General features: G+C 46.4%; 1 protein-coding gene across 1 annotated transcript; it reads left to right on the forward strand.

The window, feature by feature from the left end:
• Nucleotides 1-1,333: 1,333 nt before the first annotated feature.
• LOC121097624 (uracil phosphoribosyltransferase homolog) lies at nucleotides 1,334-22,602 on the forward strand. Its single transcript, XM_040614770.1, has 7 exons — nucleotides 1,334-1,665; nucleotides 7,177-7,219; nucleotides 13,236-13,305; nucleotides 15,461-15,523; nucleotides 16,277-16,438; nucleotides 17,191-17,289; nucleotides 18,144-22,602. Exons 1-7 carry the CDS (start codon nucleotides 1,391-1,393, stop codon nucleotides 18,248-18,250), a joined length of 819 nt encoding a protein of 272 aa, XP_040470704.1. The 5' UTR covers nucleotides 1,334-1,390; the 3' UTR covers nucleotides 18,251-22,602.
• The last annotated feature ends 1,160 nt before the right edge of the window (nucleotides 22,603-23,762 follow it).

Here is a 23,762-nt window from a genome sequence, read left to right on the forward strand (position 1 = left end):
AATTGCTAATTATAAAATTTTCCATCAAATACCACTCTCTCTCACATGGCCATGATGACAATTATTTGCCAGGTATTTATCTGTAGCTTTCCTGTACTTCATCTGATCCCATTGCTTCCAGTACTCCTTCCTTCTATCAGCATTAGTAATTTCTCGCCCTTCTTAAATGTTTACGGCACGGGGTATTGTCACCCCTCAGTTATCTGTAGACTAAGCTGCTAGCATTTAGCACTCCCGATTCCTTTTTCAAAATTAATCGCCTCCTGTCCACCCGTCCGCTGATACGGTTTCTCAGTGCCAGATGAATGACCGAACGTCATTTTCAATATTCCGTCAGAACACTAGACATTGCTCTTTGTATTTCATGAGAGGAATGGGTTTATTTCTTATGCGGTTGGTGCTTGATGCAGAATTTTAAAACTGTATTAGACAAAAAGTTAGCGTGGCTCTGTCCTAAAGGCAGTATGACCTGAATGCTCAAATGCGTGTTTCCGTCTTCAGGTTTAGGGTCTTGCTGGAAGTACATAGGCGGTTCTGTCACTGGTCGCGTGGGACCTGCTCTTCTCTCCCTGTTGAAGGAAGGCAAGAGTGTAACGGTGCGGTTGCCTCAGCGCGGTACCATGAGGTTTAGCAGTACACGTTTGCCGAGCGATTTTGCCAGTCTCTGTTAGAGAGGCATTAGAGCAGAGTCAGCTACTGCGACACCACAACTCAGGGTTCGTTTACCCACACACAGGGTATTCTATTCGGTGCTGCACATGTCCAGAGAGCTTGAGGCGGTGGAAATACTGGACACGTATCATGCGGCCAAGAGCCTGCGCTGCAGGGCTGGGCCATGTACGTCTCTGCACACACCCAAGTGTGGCAACGAAGCATTTATAGCCAGGAGAAATTCACAAGTACATATTCAGAATGTGAACCTGCGCTAAGCTTATGTCTATTATAGTTCCTCATACCTTGAAATGTCCCCCTAAGACAAACCAAAATCCCAACAAGAAATACAGCCAACAAACCTACAGCAGAACATCTGGGCCATACAGTGTGTGGGGAGAGCAGCGTTCGGCTCCTGTTTGAGTAGGGCCCTGCAGGATAGGGCGGCTCTGAGGGAAACGTGCTGGAGAGCCAGAGGCGATGGGGGAGAGCCAAGGCGCGGCCCTGACAGGAGCCCCTGAGGCGGCGCGCGAAGAGGCGCGAAGCGCGGGCAGGCGGTGGGGACGCGACGTCACCAGGAGCGCCCCGCCCACCTCCTTCGCTTGCGCTCCCGCCGCGCCTTTGAGTGGCGGCACCGGCAGCCAATCGGGCTAGGGTGGCCCGGCGCGCTGCCCGCCCCCCGGCGGCGGCGCAGCGGGGCCGGCGCGTGGCGGCGGCGGGCGGGGGCGCGCCCCGGCGCATGGAGGCGATGCCCTGCCAGAACCAGCGGCTCGGCCCGCGGCCGCCGGAGGAGCAGGCGGCGGGCACGGCGCCCGGCGGCTCCCGCCTGATCCGCTTCGCGGAGCCCGGCCAGGACAGCGGCTGCCCCAGCCCGGACAGCAGCAGCAGCAGCAGCAACGGGGTGGCGGCGGCGATCCCCGCGGGGGAGGGCGCCGCGCCGCTGCTGGGGCCGCAGCTGAAGCTGCTGCCGATGAACGACCAGCTGCGGGAGCTGCAGACCATCATCAGGGACAAGTGAGCGCGGGGCGGGCCGCGGGGCAGCCCGAGGGGGAGCGGCGGGCAGCGTGAGGGGAGCGGCGGCCCGGCCCCCCTCCCTCAGGGAGCCGCGGCCCCGGCCGCGCTGCCGCCTGCCGGCACGGCCCAGCCCGCCGGGCGGGTGTTCCCCGCGGAGCCCGGGGGCGGCGGGCGGGCCGCGGGGCTCGGGGTGCTGCCGGGCCGGGCCGAGCGCCAGCGCCGCCGCCTGCGGCCATTGCTGCTGACGCGCGGCCGGCGGGGAGGGCCGGGGAGGGGTGGCGGGGCCGCCCGCCCCGCGCCTCAGCGGCCCGGCCCCGCCCCGGAGCTCCGCCTCGGGGCCGGTGCGGACAAAGGCACGCGGTCGGCGGCTCTTACCGGGCTTTTTACGCGCCCAGATGGGAGGTTTCGCGGATCTCCGGAGCTGGCTTGCCACATCATCATCATCAACACCGTGCATGGGAGGCGAAACCTCGAGAGGAGCCGTAGCCGAGTGCCCCGGCAGGAGCTGCCTCTGCTCCCGCTGCAGGGACGGTGCGCGCAGGATGGGGGTGGCCCTCTCGCTCCTGTGGGTGCTGGTGGCCACCATGCTGGCAGGGAACTTGCCGCATGTGGCACATGCCCATGGGCATGCCGCATGGGCACAGCCCAGTTTACGAGCCCCACATCAAATAAGTGTGTGCAGGATTCCCACAACATTAGTGCTGACACGATTACTGTTGTGCTGCCTTAAATTTAGCAGGCAACGTATGACAGACGTAGGTAGCAGCCATCTATTAAAGGCCAAATTTGCCTGCTGTGGTGCAAGAACCACTAGCAGACACAGAGGTGCAAAATCAAGTTTAGTAATAGAAGGGTCAGGTTCTGAACAAAACCTTTTTTTCCTGCAGCACACTCTAACATCTACAACAACTAACACACGGCGGGGACACAGTTCTTCCCTTTGTTTCCTATCTGTCCATCTGCCTAGCCCACATTTTTGTATTTCCTGGTTCTTGAGTGCTTTGCAGCTAATAACACTAACACATCATTATGCAAAACTAATCACTGTCTCTCAAAGCCAATACTTGCATTAACTTCATTAGCTGACATAAGCCTTGTTACCTTAAACTAATTTGTATTTTTTTTTAATCTATAAAGCATTGTGGAAAAACAAAAACTCATTGCAGGTGGGAGCACACAGAGGTAGCGCAGTCTCAATATGAGGAGGGCAGTTGTGGCAAGACCACACAAAAAATCTCTGCAGGTGAGAACATCTACCTGGCAGCCTTCCTGCAGAGCAGAAAGGGAAGTTGTAAGTCGGCTAAGCAGAGAGAGAGAGAGAGAGAAAATACAAACTAGGCTTGGTGATGGCCTAGAAAAGGTTTTGAGGTTAGTGAAAAGGAAACAGCATATAGTTTTGATACCTAGGCAAATACTAGCAATGTGGTTACTGCACCCAGCTAGGGTTTTTATTCCTGTTTTGTTGTAAGTAGGTTTTGAACTCTTGCAAATACATCTAATAAATTTCTGGTTATAGTGAGCTTATCCAGAAGCCAGCAGCTGATACTTTAACTGTAAAGAGGTTTTTTTTCCAGAATTGCATCAGCTTCATTGCACAATACTTTGGTTAGGAGAAGTACAGACTAAGGCTTGTAAATATGAATTACTCATAACAGCTGCAGTGATGGCAAACCGTGCTTGATTCTGAGCATGGCGCTGCCCTGGCAGTGGAGATGGAACTGTCCTGTGCAAGCTCCCTTCCCAACCAGCGAGGAAAATGGGACAACAGTCTGCTCAGAAAGGCAGGTGTAAGCTTTGTATGTAAGGAAAATAGGGAAATGTTATTTTTATGCTCTGTCCCAGGAAGTCAGCTGCATCTCAGCAAACAGGCCTCAGACTGGCCTATTTTAGTGCCTGTCATTCAGAATGATGCTAAAATGTGGTCAGTTTGAGAGGATTTCTTCCGCACTGGTTAGAAACTGTTGCAATAACCTTTCCCTGGGCAGGTGCAGTCTGCGTTAAGACGACTCTATGACCACTGCAGTATTAAACCAAGTGCTAAAAGAGACTCCTCAGAAGTACCCTATTTGTGAATAAGAAGCTGCACTGCAAAGAGGAGCCATCGGTCAAAAAATCTGACTTAAACTGACAAAAGGGTGCATTCACATACACTGCGTGGTGAAGAGGAAAAACTTGTATCATCTGTGGGGCAGCTAGAAACCTTGTACTTGATCTTTCTGGATTGAAAAAAAAAAACAAACGGGTAAGAGCTGTCTTAACACAAGGAGGATATTTGCATTACTTAATGCTGTAGGAAATGGATGTTCCAGGTACAGTGATCACCTGAAAAGGGCAGATATTAAAATGCAAGCTACTACGGGGAGAGAAACAGAACAAAAGTAGGAAAAAACAGTCAGTTTAGGAATATTACTGTGAAGTAAGGGATAGATACTCCCAGTGCAATGCAAGGTAGAATCAGGCATGCTGCATGGAACTAAAGATGGTCAGTCAGGCCAGGTGCAGAAGACCTCAGGGACTCCATTTTGTCCACAGTGTGAGCTGCTCAGGAAAGCAGAAAGCTCTTTTCTTGTTTCTGAGAGGCTTCAGAGAAATAAATCACAGCCTTTAAATTGCAATAGAAGATTTCATGTGGCTGGTCATCCTGTCCTGTGTTGGGTTCAGAGACAGCTGGCTGAATCAGAAATGTCCATCTGGTAGACTGAAATGACCAGGTATTTCTTCTGCTTCATTGAAGTTAACAAGAACTAGGTCTGTGTGCCAGAATTGGGGAGCTGGATAGATCACCTCAACTTGAGTGTGTGCGGGTTTGCTCATTTTTTCACTGGCTTGTTCCTGTCTAGCAAATGCTTAACGGGTGGGTAGATGGCTTTTACACTCTATGTTGGGTGTAAATTTTGAGTCCTCTACTGGGATGCATTTCAGTCATGTTTACGAACAGTTACAGCTTCTTTCTAGGGAGCGTATGATCTCAAAGTAATTTCTGGCCTGCACAGATTAGAACCAGGGATCTGGAGGCTTAAATGAGTGCTGCAGTTATTTGTAATGTAGAGGTCTGGTCTCTGTAGAAGTAAATTCATTAGCTTACATTGGTAGTGTCATTTTAACTCCTCATTTAACAACAGACCTGATTATTTAAATGTAAGTTTTAAAAGGTTACTGTGTCTCATCATTTCCCCTTCATGGCAACAGTTTGTCCAGTGCCTTAAGCTTTCTTATAAAGGCCTTTTACAAATTCTGTTTAGGGAAGCAGCTTTTTTTTTGGCTTCACAGTGCCCTGGGTGTCTGTCAAGAAGTTCTTCTGTAAGGTAATGAGAGAAACAGGAATTACTACAGCGGGTCAGACCACAACCCACATAGCCTACAGCCATATATCGGTGATTGTAACTAGTACCAGGTGCTAAAGCAGGAAGAAAGCAGCTAGCTTATACTACAGTACATTCCCCAAAAACATTTCTTCTCACCTCTTAAGACATGCACATGACTTTTAACTGTACATCAGCCATACTCACATACTTTCAGAAACAAAATAAAACATTTATATTGTTTAACGTGTTTGTGTTGTGCTACAAGTCAAGTTTTAACACCTTGGTTTGTTAGATGCTGTCTTGTTACTTGACTGAGCAGCTGAAAAAGTTTCTAGTCTGCCATTGATCGTTACCTTCTATAGTTCTATCTGGTATTTAAGGTGAACAGTTAATGGTGTTTTCACATAAGCCTTTTTTTCTGGCCCCTAGCAATTCTCATATGATGTGGGGCTTGAAATCTGGTCACAGCTTTCCCGCTGCTGGTGTACAAGAGGTCTGTCATATTCAGCATTACTAATACTTGTCTTTCATTTTTATGCACCATTGTTTTCTGTAGTTCTCCCCTCAAAAAACCAGGTGTAACTGGCTAAGGGTGTTCAGTGAACTGTGCATAAAAACCATCTGTGTCTCTCTGCAAGTGCAGTAGTTAATTTAAAACCTAGTATTCTAGTATTAATCTAGTATCTGTATTAATAACTCATGGTACTCACTCTAAACGTGTGTCACTGCAGTCAAACCCACAGTCCTGGCATTGTTGGGTTTGTCTTACGACTCATTCATGAAATAATGGCTACATTTCCATACATGCCATAATGTGGAAGAACATAGGTGTGCCACCTACACACTTTGCTACTTCTCTTTTTAAAAAATATTTATACACACCACCAATGGAAATACAAACCTCTTCAAAAATCTTAACAAAATCAGTTTGTATAATTGTAGGGTTTTGGGGGTTGTTTTTTGCGGTTTTGAAATTGGGGTTTTTATTTTTGATTGTCGCCTTTCTGGTTAATGTCAAGAGTCACAGAAAGTTATTAATATCCTGTCATTACCAGAAAGATGGAAGAAATAAAAGCAAACACCATTTTTATTAGTGGGTTATTAGCACACGGAAAGAAATTAGATTAGACTGACACTGTTTTTAAAACTCCTTTTCTTTTAGTGTGGCCAAGTTACCAGTTGCCCAGGAAAAAAGCAGACAAGCCTGCTGACTTTCACCCATGTGAGATGTTGCAGAATCTAGGGGATTAAATGCAAAGCTCTCTTTATGGTATTTAAGGAGAAACCCAGAGTATCATGGTTTGAAAACGAGAGGGGCGTATGCCTGCTGTGACTAATGGCACATTTCTTTTAAAAGTACCTGCCTATGTGTTCGATGCTTTGCCTGTTTTTAAGGCTGGCATACTGTAAGTGTTGGCTCCTTAACTGGCAGTTTGTTCTACTCTTGGGTAGTGACAGTTGGTCTTGACGTGGGAAGTGAGGTGTTAGAAACTGCTTCTAAATTTCAGGCTTTTAGCGTGGCATACTTAGTGTGTGGCGGAAGGAAGCGAGCTTATTCCGTCTCCTGAACGGGCCCAAAGCCACGCAGTCACGGGAGCGAACAGCTGCACCCAAGGTACTGAGCCGGCAGAGAGGAGTTTTCATGGGAATACTTGCGCATCCCTGCTCACTGTAGTCTCAAATTCACCAATCTAGTCATCCTGTGAGTGAATGCCAGATAAGATAGGGTACATATCCTGCTTACCAGGTGCGTTAATTCGTCCCAGGGCTAGGGGACCGCATTACCACTGTCCCATGGTTTCTGATTGACTTAACGGGCAGAGCAGAGCTCAGAGCTGTAGGGAGCGTACCAGGCTGGTGCACATCTGAGCTTGTGAGGGGTTTTGGAACTCAGCTGGAATGGTAGAACAGTGGAAAACCTACAGGATATCATCCTTATCTTTTCATGCTTTGATTGCTACTGGCACAGTGCAGCAATGTTGCCAGCAGTAAGAGGCAGACCCCTGTGTTAGCTCACTGTGTCTCAGGCTTCACCGCCAAGCGGGAAACCCATGAAGCAGAATCTCTGTGGACTAAATTTTGTATATGGTAGAAGGCTTTTCTCTGAACTGCCTTTAGAATATATTGTCTTTGAATTAATATTGTATTAAACCAATATTCTTAAAATTATTCCCCAATTTAAAATATAAATTATTACCTTTTTCAGGAAATCCAGTAGAGGAGACTTCGTATTTTCTGCTGATCGTCTGGTAGGTAAAGAATTTCTTCTTCTTGGTATTGTACTTTGTAACTCTTCCATAAAATGGGTCTTTCATAGCAGAATAATGGTGGTGTGAGAGCAACTTTTCTATACAAAGGGAATTGCTGTTTGACAGCAATGTTCTGTGTAGAGACTTCTGTTCTCTGTTACGGGCTGCTTTCATCTCAAACCGTTCCAGAAACCATGTTGTTATCAAACACAACTACTTCAGGATGGAGAGCAGTAGTAATAAGAGAGTAACTGTTTAAAGACAGATGCATAGAGGCTACAGATAATTCAGTTTTACTTTGAAACAGTACTTTTGATCTTGTGAACAGAGCTGCACAATTTCTGCAGTCTAGATGTTAACAATTGCTTGTACACAAAGTGCCTCCTGGCACTTGTTGTGTATTAGATTAGTAGCTCTGGGTGCGTCCACACTGGGAATTTGTTTTTAGCTGTATGTTAGTTACCAGCAGGGACAAAGCAATTTGAAATTTTTTACAGATTTTAGTAAGTCAGAACAAGGACTGTTGGGAATGCAACCTTCATCTCATTTAAATTACATGCTTAAAGAAAGCCACAATGCGCCCACACATAATACTTCCTTGTATTCATGAGAGTGTTTGCTGTTTGCAAATCCACATTCATTAGCAAGGAAAGTCTGTCTTTTCCCCTCTAGCAGAGTCCAGAGACCATTCAGTTGCCAGCACCAGCAGGCAGGTTTCCTGCGATGAGCCCAGTCTTAATCCGTGCCTGATCCAGGCTTGCTCAGGGCTTAGATAGGACCACAACCTAAGACTGTGACTGCAGTACTTTGAATCTTTGTTACTTTACCACTTTCCCCCCTGCTTTTCCCTTCTTGAGGATGTTTCTTGCATTGCCATTCACCAAGAACAGTAAAGGCCCAAGCCAACCAATCCCATCACTCATAACTCGTGGATCAAGTGACTGGAGTGCCGCCTTTGCCAGTAGTACTTCATAACGGACAGGCAGAAAGTCACAGCCCCAAGCTTGTTCTGTGCCGGCAGTTCTCAGCAGATACCATTTAAATAGACACATGTCCTTTATACTTCATTGGACAAGTAAGAACAGCCCAGGAAACATCCGCCACCTGTGAAAGACCAGCTCAACTGTGTGTCGTTCCCCCTGGGTTTTGTGGTTTCAGGTTCTTCATGTGTTTAAATGTGCAAGAAAGATTCAGGAAGCCAACAAAGGTCAACACCAGCGATGCCACACATTTACAGGGTGTAGGTTGCCAGTGCACGGGACAGGCCCTTTCCCCACCAGTACTCCTTTCACAGAAAGGCTTAACGTTCTCATTTTGCCTTACATTAGGTTCCCGTCATGCTGCATTGTTTAAGGAGCATTCATTCTTGCCAACTTCTGTGAATTAAAGAGAAGCACTCTATTCCTAATTGGTATTTTCAAAAGAGAGATAAACACCGGCTATTCTGACAGGAAAACCTTTCGCGGTCTTGACTGTACCTTTCTGTCGTTAATTAGTGCAATGGACCTCTCCCACATACCTTCTCACTGTACTTGAAGGTCCTGTGCCATTCTGAGGGAAGCACTGATATTTTTTTTCCCTCCTCATTGCTAGAATGAAAATTGCAGCTTCCAGGCAGTGAGTTCAGGCCCTTGTCCCGCTGTCTTCTACAAGCTGGCCACCACTTGTACGGATAGGGAGCAGCTCTTTGCAGAAGCACCTCTGTTTGCTGGTCATGTGGATGTTTGCTGCAGAACCTGCTAGTTCATTTTCCATTTTGTAGGAGGAATTTTATGCAAAACAATATGTAGGACTGTCTCATTTTCTGTATGTTCTTCCTAGGTGTGGCGAAGAACAGTTACAGTGTCGTGTGGGACGTGGCCTCTACTAGCCATGGAGGGGTGCAAAGATGGTTAAGACTTGCCATGTTTCCCACCCAGTTAGCAAAGAGAGCTTGGTGGCAAGATGCAGTACATGAAGAGAAGAAACACGTGTGTGGGATTGTAGGGTAGCAAAATAGATCTTGTTGCAGAGAGGAAAATGAGAACGAAGTCAAGCATGCTACTAGCTTGGCAGTGGCAATATCTCCTAAGGTCACCGTAGGAAGAGGTCTTCGGCAGGGATTCTAAAGCTGATGAATTTCTGGTGGTACAGTTTTTTTTCTTCTGACAGTTTGTTTCATGTGTAAGGGGATGGCACAAAAGAAACATTCAAAGATACTTGTGAGAGAAAGGAGTTGACAGGTGGTAAAGGTTATCAAGGAGTTGAAGCCACTGCCAGTGCTGAAAGGTGGGGGTTAAAGTCAGGAGGATGAAGACAACCCGTGTTGTGTTTGTGAAGGAGGCAGCCGTGGGAAGTAAGCATCTAACACCAAAGACGATCGATCATAATTTGCGGTAGCAGATAGCTGGACAGGCAGTGAGCGGCATTAGGGAGACCCATTTGAGAAACACCGGCAGACAACTCCCGTCAGTGCAAGAGGCTCGCGCTGAACCCTTGCCTGTGTGCTGCGCAGAACCCACGCAATGTGGAAGCATTTAATTGTTGTCACCTTGTGGGATTGCTGTAGAACTAGTGAGATGCTCACAAAACCCACAGCATTTTTACTGAGACCACCTGTTGTTTTTTTTCCCAAGGCCTGCTCAGCAGGAGGTGCACACTCAGCTAGGTGCAGCCCTGTGAAGTTAAGCTGGTGCTGCACAGCAGCTGAGTGGTGTGGTGCTGTGGGCTAAAGAGACCAGGCAAGTACCAGGAAGAGGAGCTGTCTCCCAGAGCCATAGAGGACACGCCATGCCTAGAGTTTTGGCAAGGAGCAAGTAAACCTGACTTGCAGGCTGGGGTCAGGCAGGCGTTTGTCATTTACACAGCACTGACCTACAGCCTCAGTTCACAAGTACAGTGGTGCTTGTCAGCAGAAGGTAGATGTTGTGGTTTGCCTGGAGGCCTGAGGTTGAGGAATTATTTTTGTAGCCCTACCAGCAACTCCCTGCGTAACACTGAAGAGGTCACTTCACCTTTCTGCCCACCTACCTCTCTCAGGGGGGCGATAATGCATACTTTAAAAGTGGTTGGAAATCCTGAGGTGCAAAGAGATACAAAGTATAGCTGGCAGCCCCACTGTCCTGCCTTCCCTTCAGCTTCCAAGAAAAGCTACAACTGAATGGGTTAGGGGATCTCCCTGGGAGTTACTATGGTCTTGGAAATTCAGTGACACGTGGCAATCATGTAAAATACAGTTACAACTACTGGTTTCCCACAAACAGGGGAAGATAATAATGGTCACTCCAGAATTTATTTACATTCTGGTTTCTTGGCGTGGAAATGCTACACCTTTTTCTAAAGTGCAGGCCAGGTGGAAGAGTTGTAACACGCAGCCACTCAGGATCACAGATGCCTTTTGGGGTGGCTCTAAAAGGGCTCCCGTTTTTCCAGTTTTCTCTGGTCACAGCACCACCGCCTCTGCACCCAGGCTGGTTTCCTTATTTAGTGATTGCACCTCTTCTGAATGAGAGTACTGTCAGCCTTCTTTCTGTAGTTGCCTATGTACAAATTTCTCTGTTCATGGACTCTGAGGAACTGGTCAAACCTGATTTCTTCCCTGCTATTTGAGCATGGTAAGGAGACTTTATTCATGTGCTTAATTGGCTGAGAAAAGGTAGATTTCACTAACATTTTCATATCCGTGAAATGTTTATGTGGTAATTAGCTAAAACTCCTTGGACCTCTATTAACTGTTGTTTTTGCTAACAGTTCTAACAGATCTTGTACTAATGAAGGTTCGAAGCAAACAGTATTTCGATTTGCTTACTGCCAAGGCTCTGTGGTAAATCTTCAAACATAGAACTGTAATAAATTGAGCACACTGACATATAATTATGGATATCAGCATTAAATGCTTAATCTAAAATTTCAGCATAACTGTAAGCCTTGACAGTTTAACTAGGCCTGCTAGAATTTAACATCCCTTTTAGCTTTTTTTCTTTCCCCCAATTAAAAATAGACTTAATTTTTTTATTGGTATCCTTAATTCATGGTTCTAATTTCTGGTCAAACTCCTCTACCTTGGGGCCAAAGCTTTACTTCCCTGCTTCATGTGAGGGCCATAGTACCTGTTTTAGCTTCCAAGCCATGGCAACCACCTCTGTGAGAGAGGAGCAGGGCTGCTGGCTCTCGGGGCCAGAGAGAAAAGAGGTGGAAGTTATAATCCCTGAGCATGGGGGTGGCAGAAAGCATGGTGCAAAAATAAATGTTGCATCAACACTGACAAGTTTACAGAAGAATCCTTCCCAGCCTCTGTATGAAATGTTGGTATGTGTAGTAAGACCAAGGAGATTATTTGACTATAGACCTTCACTGGTTTACTCTAAACTCGTGGCAGATAACGTAGAGCGATGCTAACCCTGTCAACACGACAGCAGTATGAAGAAAAAGCGTTTCTTCCAAACCTGGCTCACAAGTTGGCTTTTTTTCATGCAGTAGCTTTAAGAAAATAAATTTCTGTGTGAATGTCCCAGAAACCTAAAATTAAATCAAAGATTTCTTGGCTTGTTTATGTGAGAAGATGTCTTTCAGTAGAACACTGGTGCCTGCAGTCTCAGGATTGAAGTGACTGAGCCAAAAGATTGAGTCAAAAGCCCTACTTGCAGAGAGACAGGAGGAAGAAGAGGAGGAGGAGGAAGGTAGTAGAGCTGGCTTCTCTATGTATGCTTCCTGGGGCCACCAAACGTGCAGCGAGTCAAGCGCAAAGGGGACTGACAATTCCGAAGGGCCTGTTTCCCATGTGCAGTTTCGCTACAGTGGAAATACTACCCTGTGAATTGCTGTTTCGGTCTTTTGCTCCTATTGTATGTCAGCTGCACCCTGCGACCCCTTCCCTGATTTAGTCTGACCACCACCTCTAAATACGGCTGCCACAAACCCAACTCTAGGAAAAAATGGTCATACTAAAGTCTCTAAAAATATCTTCAAAGAGGGATTGTCAATTTAAGGGGCTGTTTCTAATTCCTAGTAGAGACCGTTAGGAACTAGGGCAGAATGGAAGAACAGAAAAAAAATCTTCCAGTCTGCTCTGCCCTGTTTCTGAACTAAGAAATGTCTGAAGTGAGCAGTAGACTTGCTCAGTCCCAGGAGCAATCACCTCATTTCTGCCGTCATACGGTGACTTTTGCTGAACAGGTTTCATCTGTGGCTTGGCAGGAGCTTTGCTTGAGCAGTTCTGGCCCGTGAATCTTTGGCTTGCTAGCAGAGAGAAATTTTACATCTCTAATGATTTCATAGGCAACCACTCTGGCTTCGGCTGAATACGTGTCGGTACCCTTGCCTGGAGTACAGGTGCAGGGCCAGCACCAGGGGAGAGCTGGGGGTTTGCTGGCCACTGGAGGGGTGCGTGGCTGACCAGCTGCAGCTCCAGCCGAGAGGTCCCAGCTGAGACGGGCCATCTGTACTGTGTGAAAGCGCAGGTGCTTGGCAGAGCATCCCACAGTAACCACAGCTGGCAGGTGCCAGAAGAAGAAGGTGATAAAGAGATTTCTAGATCGACTGACTTGTCTTTAGGCATTTGGTGGTGCATGTACATGGCTGCAGCTTCTGTGGCTGTTCTGGCGGCCTTGCTGGAATTTAGAAATATGGATGTGAAAATAGACCTCAGAGCCTAGCTGATGGGAAGCGAGAGAGGGTGAATATTCCTTTTTTCTCACTAGTGGTTTCTGTCAGCATGGTGAAGTTGCATTGGTGCTTCACTCATTTGTTAAGAAAAATTCATCTGTGATGCTTGTGCCTGCCAGATCGAAACAAAGGCAGTTTTATGATTGCCAATGACCCCCCCCCCCCTTCACCCAGTTTCGTTTTGTGGACAAAACATAGGCAGCACCCCCAAAAGGTCTCTAAATTCAGTCCCTAACTACTATTAAAGAGACCCTTTTAGACCCATCAGGCTGTTAGGTGTTCACCTAGTACCTGCAGTAACTACTAACACCGAGTATCTTATCTCCATAGATAACAAATCCCTTTAAGCTGACTGATCTTTCTGGTTCTACAGATCAGACTTGTAGTTGAAGAGGGACTGAACCAACTGCCATACACAGAATGTACCGTGACCACTCCAACAGGTACGTGGGAAATCATTCCTCCCCTAGGCAGGCCTGGAAGTGGAAGCTTAAGTAATGGAAAAATATATGGAACTGTTACGAGGACCACTGAATATCTTGAGTCGGAAGGGACCCAACTCCCTCCTCGCAGGACTGCCTAAAACTGAACCATATGACTAAGCGTCATCCAGGCGCTCTTTGCACCCTGACAGGCTTGGTGCCTGAGGCTGGAACAGTTTTAACGTTCGGGGTACAAAGTTAAAGTCCCTAACAGTCCTTAAAAAGCTAGAAGGTGTGTAAAACACAATTGAGCATAACATACAGTCAGAGTTGTTATTATCCTAAAGTTTTTAACTGGTCTTGCAAAATCGTGATAAAAATTTATGAGTGTATGTGCAAGATCAGTGTACTTCCCCACGCTGCAATGTTGAATTAAAACTGATGACACGCATGCCCATTACAGAAAAAGTACTTGGCACAAGCAGTTTTGCCACACCAGCCTCAATCCATCTCCATTTGCAACTGGGGGCCAGCTGGGAGTGACGATAAGCAGGAAAGAAAAAGTGGCTGTGCTGACACCAGGGGAAGCCCATTGCAGTAATTTTGGTTTGCTCCTGTTAACTGTAAAGATATGTCAGGTAGCATGTGTTGAGAGGTGGCTGCTTGGTGCATCAGCAGCTTCTTGGGAACGGCTGAAGTACGCGCGGTGAACCCACAGCACACTAAGACAGGCCAGGTGAGTGCTCTTCCCCCTGAGAACTTCATTTGAGTTTCTGCAGGGTGAGAGCAGCTTTGTATGTTTGCACCCTTGTCCCCTCTCGCAGTACCTCATTGACGTGTCTTTACTTTTAGTCAGAGAAAAGCTGGACTGAACACTCAATTCTGAAAGCAGACAGAGTTTAGGGACAGAGTGTATTTTTAAATAAAACAGCAGCTACTTTGTGAGCAGTGGTGTCATGGCTGTTCCAGGTCAGTCGGTGACGGGCAGATTGGTGACCATTTTCTCACTGCATCACACAGTTTGACTGGCAGGTCACCTGCAGGTAACATCACTTGGAAGCTCTACAGTTGGAGTAGGCCACTGCCCTGGCTGTGGGCAAAGGGAGGCTCAGACCTTGCTCGCTGAGCACACGGTGCCTTAGCAAAGGACTATTTCTTGCCCTTAGTCCTAGGCAAGCTGTAGATGGCCTTAGTCTGAAACTGCTGTAGCTCTGCAGTCAGCGTGTTTGGCCTTTCACAGCAAAACCTGTGCCCAGTGCGGGAGCTCAAATGGCCTCAGCTGAGCTTTTCCAGTAGCAGGTGCCCTGGAGAACTTGGATGCCTCTGCATGGATTCCTGCTTACCTATACTGAGCTCTTTCCCTCCCGGCATTTGTAAGATGCCATAAGCACGGGTGATTTCTGTTCTTCTGGGCTCAGCAGCAGAACACCCCTCTGTGACATCGGTGGCACACCATATTCTTTCTCCTTTAAGAAAGCCTTTGGACTTTTATCAGGCAGGCAGGGGAACTTGCAACACCTGTAAGGAACATCACCACCTGTTCTCAGCAGTGGTGCTGGGCAAGCTCATTACCAGCTTCTGGGGTTAGATCTGAAGAACTGGCACTGGGACATTCTTGTTTTGCTGTCTTTTTCTTTGAATTAACAAGAGGCCTGAGCTCACAGTACTAATCTCTCTCATGCATACCGTTGCCTGCTTTTCTTTTTTTTTTCAGTGACCAAGAACACAGTGACAGTAGCATTGCAGCATCATATTTTGTTCTAACTCTTCCACCTGCAGCACTGGACTCCATGTACCTGGCTTCTTAGGGGACTCACTATTTACTGTTACTTTGCATAGTGTCCTTCGTTTAAAATAACCACAGAATACCTGAGTTACAAAAAAGGATCACTTCTGTGCCACTTTTCTGACACCATTTCTAAAGGCAGAAGAAGCTCAACTCCTTTACCAATTACAGTTTTGGCCCTGAGCCCCCAGCTTGTTTGAGGGCTGCAGGACACGATGTGCAGACCGGTACATGCTACCTGTCGAGGTGTGGAGCTCACTGTTGTCCCTGGGGTATTTGGGGTCCATTCACACCCAGGTCACTTAGAGCAGCATCCCCCAGAGGGGCACGAAGGTGGGGCAGAAGGGAGCAATCACTGCCACTGACATCTTGGTTTCTTTCCTCTCACAGGACACAAGTATGAAGGAGTCAGATTTGAAAAGGGAAACTGCGGAGTCAGCATAATGAGAAGTGGTAGGCAGATCCTGGTTGTTGAACGGGCACAAATTAAACATTTTGCAAACCTGTAAGCAACTTCCTTACAAAACTGTGCAACAACACTTCTCTGCAGCGAAGCTTTACCCAAACCTGCCAGTTGTTACTCTTGCTTAGGTATCCTTGACCACAAATGCCGAGTAGTATGTTCCATTAACTTTTGAGGAGACAAAGAGCCACAGCAGATTTCACGTGGCCGTTGCAGGGCAGAGGCCAGGCCGACTGCCCCCCCTGGTTTGCCGCCAACACTTCTGCTCACGGGGTCTCCAAACCAGCCGTGCTCGGTGGGGGCAGAGTCACTTGTTTTACCCAGTGCTGTGGAACAAACCTTTGTATCTGTGATGTAAAATCCAGCGGCTCCACAGCTTCCAGCACTACGTTTGGCACCCCCGTGTCTCTGGGCAGAGCTCAGAGACATTCTCCAAACCCCAGACGTTTGTTTTGATGTTTCCAGCTCCTGCCTCTGAGAGCTGAGCACTGGTGTGTGGAAACACCAATGCCCAGGAGCTGTGTAACATCAAGGAGACTCTGTTTTCTGTCAGAACAGAGAAAAAAGGAAAATCACTTCAGGTGTTTTTAACACTTAGAACTGAGAAAAAAAAATCCCCTTTTTTAGAACTCTTCACCAATGCAGTATTGGGGCTGTCTTATTTAATTGCAGCATGTTACAGTTGTGCCATTTCTCAGTGTGTAACAATTGTTCTTGGGGTTTTTTTTGCTGCTCATTTTGAGGAGAGGCAATGGAACAAGGTTTACGAGACTGCTGTAGATCAATCCGCATAGGAAAAATCCTGATACAGAGCGATGAGGAGACTCAAAGAGCCAAAGTGTACTACGCTAAGTTTCCACCAGACATCTACAGGAGAAAGGTTCTTCTTATGTACCCAATACTAAGTAAGTGCCTTTCCTCATTATGTACAGCTAGAGTCATCTGAACAGCAAGTGTGCTGAGAGTAAAGGCAAACTTCCAAATTTCGGGGACTTGGATTAAGTTTTCTGCTTGGTTTAGGTGACATAGCTGTGCCAGAATACATACTAGTCAGCCTGCACCAGCACGAATGTGGAGCAAATCATTTGGGCATGCCTGCGTTTGTGAGAAAGGTAGAAACATTAAGACATGATACACATTTAATTTTTAAAGTTTTGCCATGAGAAAAGACTCAAACAGTATCTTTCTCATGCTATTAAAAGACATTTTTGGATTAATACTATAATCCTAGAAGTAAATTACTTTAGTTAATACTACCAAAAAAAAAAAAATATCTGGTAAATGTTGTAAGGAGTTTGTCAGGGTGAAGTAACTTTTCCAGTCGATGATTTAATTCTGGTTCTACACATAGAGCTCTTAATTGCTATTTTACTATTTTAGATGAGCTTTCTTGCCTCAGGGCTTTAATAAAATCCACCGACTTCAGTGCTTGAAACCTGGCAGAGTTGGCTGTTTCAGAGTAGAGATGAAGTTCCTTCAGCAGGAGACCAAAGTTTTCTACAATTAAGACCTGCAGAGGTGATAGTTTTCCAGTGGGAACGGACAGTATCATCATTCGGCCACACCCCGGTGTTAACACGGATATTTTTGGATGGCCTAGGACAAGTTCTTCCACCAGGGAAAAGAGAAATAAAAATCTCACTTTTTCCCCTTTTAGGTACTGGTAATACTGTCATTGAGGCTGTCAAAGTTCTTGTAGAACATGGCGTACAACCAAGTGTCATTATCCTGCTAAGCCTATTCTCCACACCTCACGGTAAGTTGCAGGGGAGCGAGGAGGGCAGCAGAGCGAGCACACGTACCTTTAATGGGGAAGGGAGACGTTAGTCACACGCTTCAGACAGCGGTGAAGAGCTGTTCCTTTGCAGATATGGACAGCAGCAGCACTTTGCTCAGAGGAGTTTTTTTCTTCTTTTATTTTTGGCTGAATTGTAAGAGAGCGAACAGCAACACGTTCAGCGCAGGCAGTGGGCTAGCAGAAAGGAAAAGGCCTGTTACAGCTAATGGCAAAACTATACATGGTTAAGTATTCCTAGAAGCAGGAATTTTCAGCACTGCCAGGTACACAAAATGCTTCGGCAGCTCACCAAGCAGTGCCAGTCCTGCTGCTGCTCTGGACTGTAGCAGCCTGCGAGTGGTGTTGGCTTGGCGCCCACCCAGAGCAGCAGTTCTGTAAGGAGCGAGGTACACGAAGCTACAGGACTGCCCTGTCTGCGTGTTCAGGACCTTGACTTGTGATGGGGATCCAAAGGAGGAACATCTGTTTCTGTGAAGTAGAACAGGTCTTGCGTGTTGTTTCTAAAATTGGCCATGGCAGAAATCTATCAAAAAAGTCAACTGGACGGGCAGTCTGTAACACTGTGGCAATAGGATTGGGAGTACACGTGTAAGGTAAAGGAAAGAAAAATCCAAGTAAAAAAATCCAAAAAAGCAGTCTGCTAAATTCAGGAGGTTTTCTCCTCATAGACAGTCAGCCAAGGCAGAAAGATGAAGTGGAGATGGAAGAAGCGAGCCTGACTTACCTGCTGTGTTCTGCTAATCGTGATTTAACATGTGCTGAAATACAGCTGCAGTGCTGTTGTCATTATTGCCTCTGCCCTCTCTCTAAAGGTGCCAAATCCATCATCCAGGAATTCCCAGAGATCACCATTTTAACTACAGAAGTTCATCCTGTTGCACCAACACACTTTGGACAGAAGTATTTTGGAACAGACTGACAGACTCGGAACAAATGAATTTGACTGTATGATGTCACAAGAGGTTTTTTTTTCTACGTTTTATTTTTGTCAAGTTGGTTGAGGGCATGTTTAAAAATTTTTTTGGCCAAAGGGGTAAATACCTGACTTAGATCAGTTCTGGTCAGTTACTGCCTGAACACTGGCTCAGGTACAGTAAGAAAGCACTCTGCCATGACGAAGTCAGGCATCTCAATGTTGGGGTTGTATAAATTGCTACACATTCTGCTTTAATTTATTTATTCTTCTATAGCCTGTCCTGTGGCTGCTTGCAAGAGCAAAATAAAACAACTAAGTCACAAAGGTGTGTACTTAATTTCTAGTGGTAATGTTTATGTCACTCCAGGCCAGCTGGTACAGCCACTCCTACCTAATGCTTCCAAAACGTGGATGCACTTGGAATTTGATGTCATTCTTAGCAGCCACACTGAATTTCTGGCAGAATTTTCAGTTTTTGGATGGTGGCCAAGAATTAAAGATACAGCTCTCTGAATTTTGCTCTGTATGGATCATTTTCAAATAGTAAAATGTCTACAGATGCCTTGCTCGGTGGTACTGAATACAGCAGGTTCCTACTGCCGTGCGCCTTGCCTGGCAAGCTGGCGGGCAGCGAGGGGGGGAGCAGCGCCGTCTACAGAAATTGTACACGCAGCGTACCCGAGGTCTGTCTTAAACCTTGTGTGGCTGAAACTGTATCGCTAACCCTTTAAAGAGAGGGAAGCTGTGGCAAAAAGTTGGAACTCCGTTTCTGGCTTTGTTTGCAGAGCAAGGGGGTTTAAAGTCAAAAGACAAATACAGCCCTCGAGGCTTAGCACCCTTTCAAACACTCAGTGCAGTAATTGCATCGATCACATGAAACACAAATCTGCAGCCAAATTCTTTCTTTGGCTTTAAACCCCCTGGCACCGAGTATGGAATATCCAATACTTAAACTAGCTAGTTCCTTACCTTACTGTAACTTTGGGAAAATATATATGAAAATAACATCGTCTTACAATTTTTTAAATACATCTATATTCTAAAAAGGGCCAAACTACTGCATGTCGTCACAACTAGAGTGCCTCATGCCTCTCGTCGCATGAATGGAACGCAAAGGCTGGGGCTGCCCAGCTGGTACCGTGTAAGAGAAGGGGCAGTGTTTAGTGAATCCTTTTCTGACACAGATAAAGCACCTTCCCCACTCCAAGCAGTAATTTCAATTAATTGCAGTTGTGTAAGTCTTCCAGAGGGAGAATGTTTAGCCTGAGCATAGGCTAAGTCAGGAAATAACCATTCACAAGTATAACAAATTAGCCAAAAATGGTTTTAATGCAGTCCTTGCCTGCGGTACAGTATAAACCGTGCAGGCTTCCTAGTATAAACCGTAATAGAAAATGACAAAGCAGAACGTACAGGATATTCAGCTGTAGAAACCATACGAACACCTGGAAAATGCCAGTGAAACATAACACAAAGCGTCCATAATAAAGTCAGAGTGTCGGGACAGTAAAAACAAGTATCCAAAGCTTCTGTAAAAATCCATTTGATATCAAAAGTCTCAATGCCAGCAGCAACATTAAACTCCTGAACCTGACGGAACATCCCAAATGCCGTCAGCAGACGGACTGTGACATTCGCCGGGAAACATTTACTCCCTGTTAACGTACGGGGTGAGGGATCGGTGTTCGGCGGCAGGGCTCGGGCAGCACGCCCTTAGCTGACCAGCACAGCTGGCTGTAGGCGAGATAAATACCGACACCATGCTGTGCTGGCTAGTGAAAAAGCAGCTGAATGTAATAACAAATCAATACAATGACATTAACGTTACTATTTCCAATTATTTAGCAGTTATTGGCGCAGAGCCCACTAAGCCAGTTGTCCTGGATGCGAACAGGGCGTTGCGCTACAGTGGTTTCCAGTTCCGACCCCATTGAAGAGGGAGCGTACCGGTTCCCAAGGGGAGCCCACTGATCCCAGAACGGCCCTGGCAGTCAGCATCCTACTCTGCCTGTCTTCCTGCCTAGTCAAAACACCAGGGAGCGAAACCTGTGCGCTTGACTGAAGCGAGGTAGAACACTCCTCATGCTGAATTCTAACATACAGACAGGTCTGCGGTTACCTGATCCTCAGGTTTTTTTACCTTTGAGACCCATTTTCACAACAAACATAAACGGGTCACTCCAATGAAAACCAGCTGGACAGACAGAATAATTTATAAAATACCACGACCTTTTCTGTTTCGTATGTTACCAGCAAAAGGGAAGCTGTTAGAAGTTCCCTGCTCCCTCAGTGCCATTTGGAATTACTCTGGACTAGCTCCTGCTTAGACTGCCAGGGTGCGCAGCAGGAAGCTACAGATCGAGGTCACTGCTGCCAAAGAAGAATGCCCACATGTGGGGTGAATTCAGGGCAGCACAACAGGTTCCACCTACCTCCTCACACAAGCTCTTGGTCATAAAACTGGTGCCTCCTCCTCAGGGGAGGTCACCTCTGCACCAGCCCAGGCATTCCTTGCATCATCAGGATACCAGGTGCTGGTAAGGAGGAATTTCTCTCTCCTACATGCCCTAGAGGCTCCGGCGTCTTCCACCAAAGGGCAGGAAAAAAATAAAATACACCAACACCTTCAAGAATCCATGGGATTTTTGTTTCTCTTCCAAAGAGCAGCGCTGATCCAGGAAGGCGCAGCACGCACTGTCCCCAGTTCTGAAGGGAGGCAGGGAGGACAACGTCTTCTGTTTCCAGGCTTCCCATGGGATTCAGCCCAGGGTTTAGCTCAAGAAAAGTTCGTCTAACGAGTGCTGAGACAGCCGGAATGCCTTCAGGTAAAATACCCACCTGTTCCATAAGCAGTTTGAGCCCAGCATTTGATGCAAGCAGGCATTTCTTTTTAAGCTTGACTGGAATAAGAAGCAAAGATGATCCCTTTGTCCTTTTTTTTTTTTTTTTTTTTTTTTTTTTTTTGTGGTGTTTTTTTCCCCCCTCCTTAACATAACTCTTATTTTTTTACCCCCCCTTTTTTTTTTTTAAACAGTGGCTGTCATCCACTAAAGTTTTACAAATGCTGCTGTAAATCTTAAAACCTCATACAGAAAAAAAAATTTAATCTTTTAAGCAGCATGAAAGCATAACCAGCTTACAGGCTTATATTTGAAATGTAAACTTGCATTTATATTTTACAAGGTTTACATTCCAAACTGAAGTGAGAAAATGAAGAAATAAGATTTTTAAGAAAGAGAGAAAAGCAACGCAGGAAGCGGGATCCCACTGCTCTGAGCAAAGCAAGCTGAGCCTGAATGAGGAGAACCAAACTAATACTTGACAAACACTAAGATTAGTTACAAAATAAAATACGTGGCACAACTGCTTAAAACAACACCTGCTCACCTCCATAGTATCCAAAACCCCAGCACAGACAGCTGAAACTGGCAATATTTTAACTACATATTGAGGAGGAAGAGGAAAGACTCTCTCAAAGGGAGATGGAAGAAGGACAAGAAGAACAAAGCTGCCTACTGGTGGGTGTGACCTCAATGTTAATTACCAGAAAAGAAAATAAAGCATTAAAGCAGGAAAAGCACGTGGTACCACCACAACCTTGCAAAGCTGGCGCTGCCAAGCTGTTTGACAGACCATTACTTCTAATGAAAAAAGCCACTCTACCATGCAAATGCTTGAACGGATGGTTTCAGAATGAGTTTATTTTTGCAAATGTTCTGTAACAAAGCAGAAGCTGATAGAATTGGAAAAGTATCAATAAAATCAAGGTATTTTCAAGTACTACGGATCAATTTCAAAGAGTTGTACCACAGGAGTCACTGAAGTGAAAACATGACTCGAGTTAATTCTGGCTTAATAAACAAGGTCAATGGTACCTCCTTAACCTGCTAATTCAACACTTCTGTGAACCAGCCAGCTATGCAAACAGAGTATCTGTTCCGCTGGCCTAACGACTGCGTGGGAGGCAGCGGGTCCCTGAATACACCTTAGCACATCAGTCTTAATATCTGACTTCGGGGAAGAAAAGGTAAAGGGGTGGGTTTGTGGTTTTGTTTTTTTTTCCCCTGAAGTTCTACATTCATTTTATGTTACAGACTTTATGCATCAGGTTCAGTAACTAATACCAAGTTGTGCTTCCAGTCCACACCAGCAGACAGAACTAAAACCCTACAGCTAGTACAGCTCTTGCTGAATCACATTTCTGGTTTGTTCCAGGAAGGAAACATTCATTGCTATAATGCTATTGGGAAGCTTCCTGGTTCTTGTCAATGACAAACACTACACACACTAGGTGCAGCCTGCTAAAACCCCACAGGACGGCTCCCTGTTAAAGGAATTCCATCTTACTCCACCCCAAAACCATACTGTCCCAATTCAGCGAGAGGCAAAACAAAATTGCAGTGCAGTGAGGCTTACAGAAGTCCTGACTCCTTGGGCAGGACTCACTGGCCAAGGAGAGGGCTTGCCACAATACTATTCACAGAAACATCAATATGATGTTTTCTCTATTTAAATTTTTGTTTTTTCTTTAGAGTACAGTGTATCTGAACGTAAATGGGAGATAAGGGGGAGAGGTGAGGAAGGGGCTGTTAGTGTGGTCGGTTATTTCAGAGCATTAATTTTGGAGTACAGGGATGGGACAGAGTGGCAGTGAAATCCAGCGAGAAGTGTTCTTTCTCACATGACGACGCGTACTTGGAAAAGCTGCTTATAGCTGAGACCGTCCTCACTCACAAAAGACGTGAAATGCATTTGTAAAATCCTGAAATACAAATAAATGGGCCAAAGGCAAGGTACAACGCGCTGCACCTGGGTTGAACTCTTGCTCTGCTGTGCCCTGACAGACGCTAACAAAACCATGGCTGTGTCCAACGCTTCCAGACTCCTGGTGAGCCTCTTGACACCTGCAACGCCGGCTCCCGCTCAAGCCGTAATTACTGCTACCTGATGACTGTTGGTAGAATTACAGACAGCATCTGGTGGTCCTACTCCAGCTCCCACGGTCCCATGGGAATAACGCCAGCAGTGACGGGCACCTCGGCGAGCAGTGGGAGGCGCGGGCCATGCTCCAGAGCAGCCCCGTGGCCACGCACAGGGCTCTCCTGGCAGCCGCCAGATCCACCTCCCTCCGCTACGTTAAGCTAAGCCAACAAAACCGTTCTTCTCTAAACACCGGGGGCTTCTACACCTCAAGCTCTACCAGCAGTACAAGATCCACGAAGGACAAGAGCCATTTCTGATGCTGAGCCCCAAAGCGCTTCGCTTCGCTTCTGCTTTATCCTGTAGCATGGATCTGATGCCAAGCCAGACAGAACAGCCCCCGGCATGGGGTCAAGACAGCTGCCTTGCTGCTTCCACACTGCACCGGGTGGCAGCACTTACAGCCACATTGCTGAAACCAGCATCACAGCTGAGATTCAAACCTCGGGAGGTTACTGAATTTTTGGGGTGCCACTGCACTGACAGCACCTAACTAGGTAGAGACTGACAGTAAATGTCACGAGGTAGCAAACCT

The sequence above is a fragment of the Falco naumanni genome, chromosome 14, assembly GCF_017639655.2.
Source record: "Falco naumanni isolate bFalNau1 chromosome 14, bFalNau1.pat, whole genome shotgun sequence".
Taxonomy (NCBI): Eukaryota; Metazoa; Chordata; class Aves; order Falconiformes; family Falconidae; genus Falco; species Falco naumanni.

Coding starts and splice junctions, on each gene's coding strand:
- LOC121097624 (XM_040614770.1), top strand. CDS start 1,391: ATGGAGGCGATGCCCTGCCAGAACCAGCGGCTCGGCCCGCGGCCGCCG. Junction 1,666..7,176: donor CAGACCATCATCAGGGACAA/GTGAGCGCGGGG, acceptor TACCTTTTTCAG/GAAATCCAGTAGAGGAGACT. Junction 17,290..18,143: donor CCTATTCTCCACACCTCACG/GTAAGTTGCAGG, acceptor CTCTCTCTAAAG/GTGCCAAATCCATCATCCAG.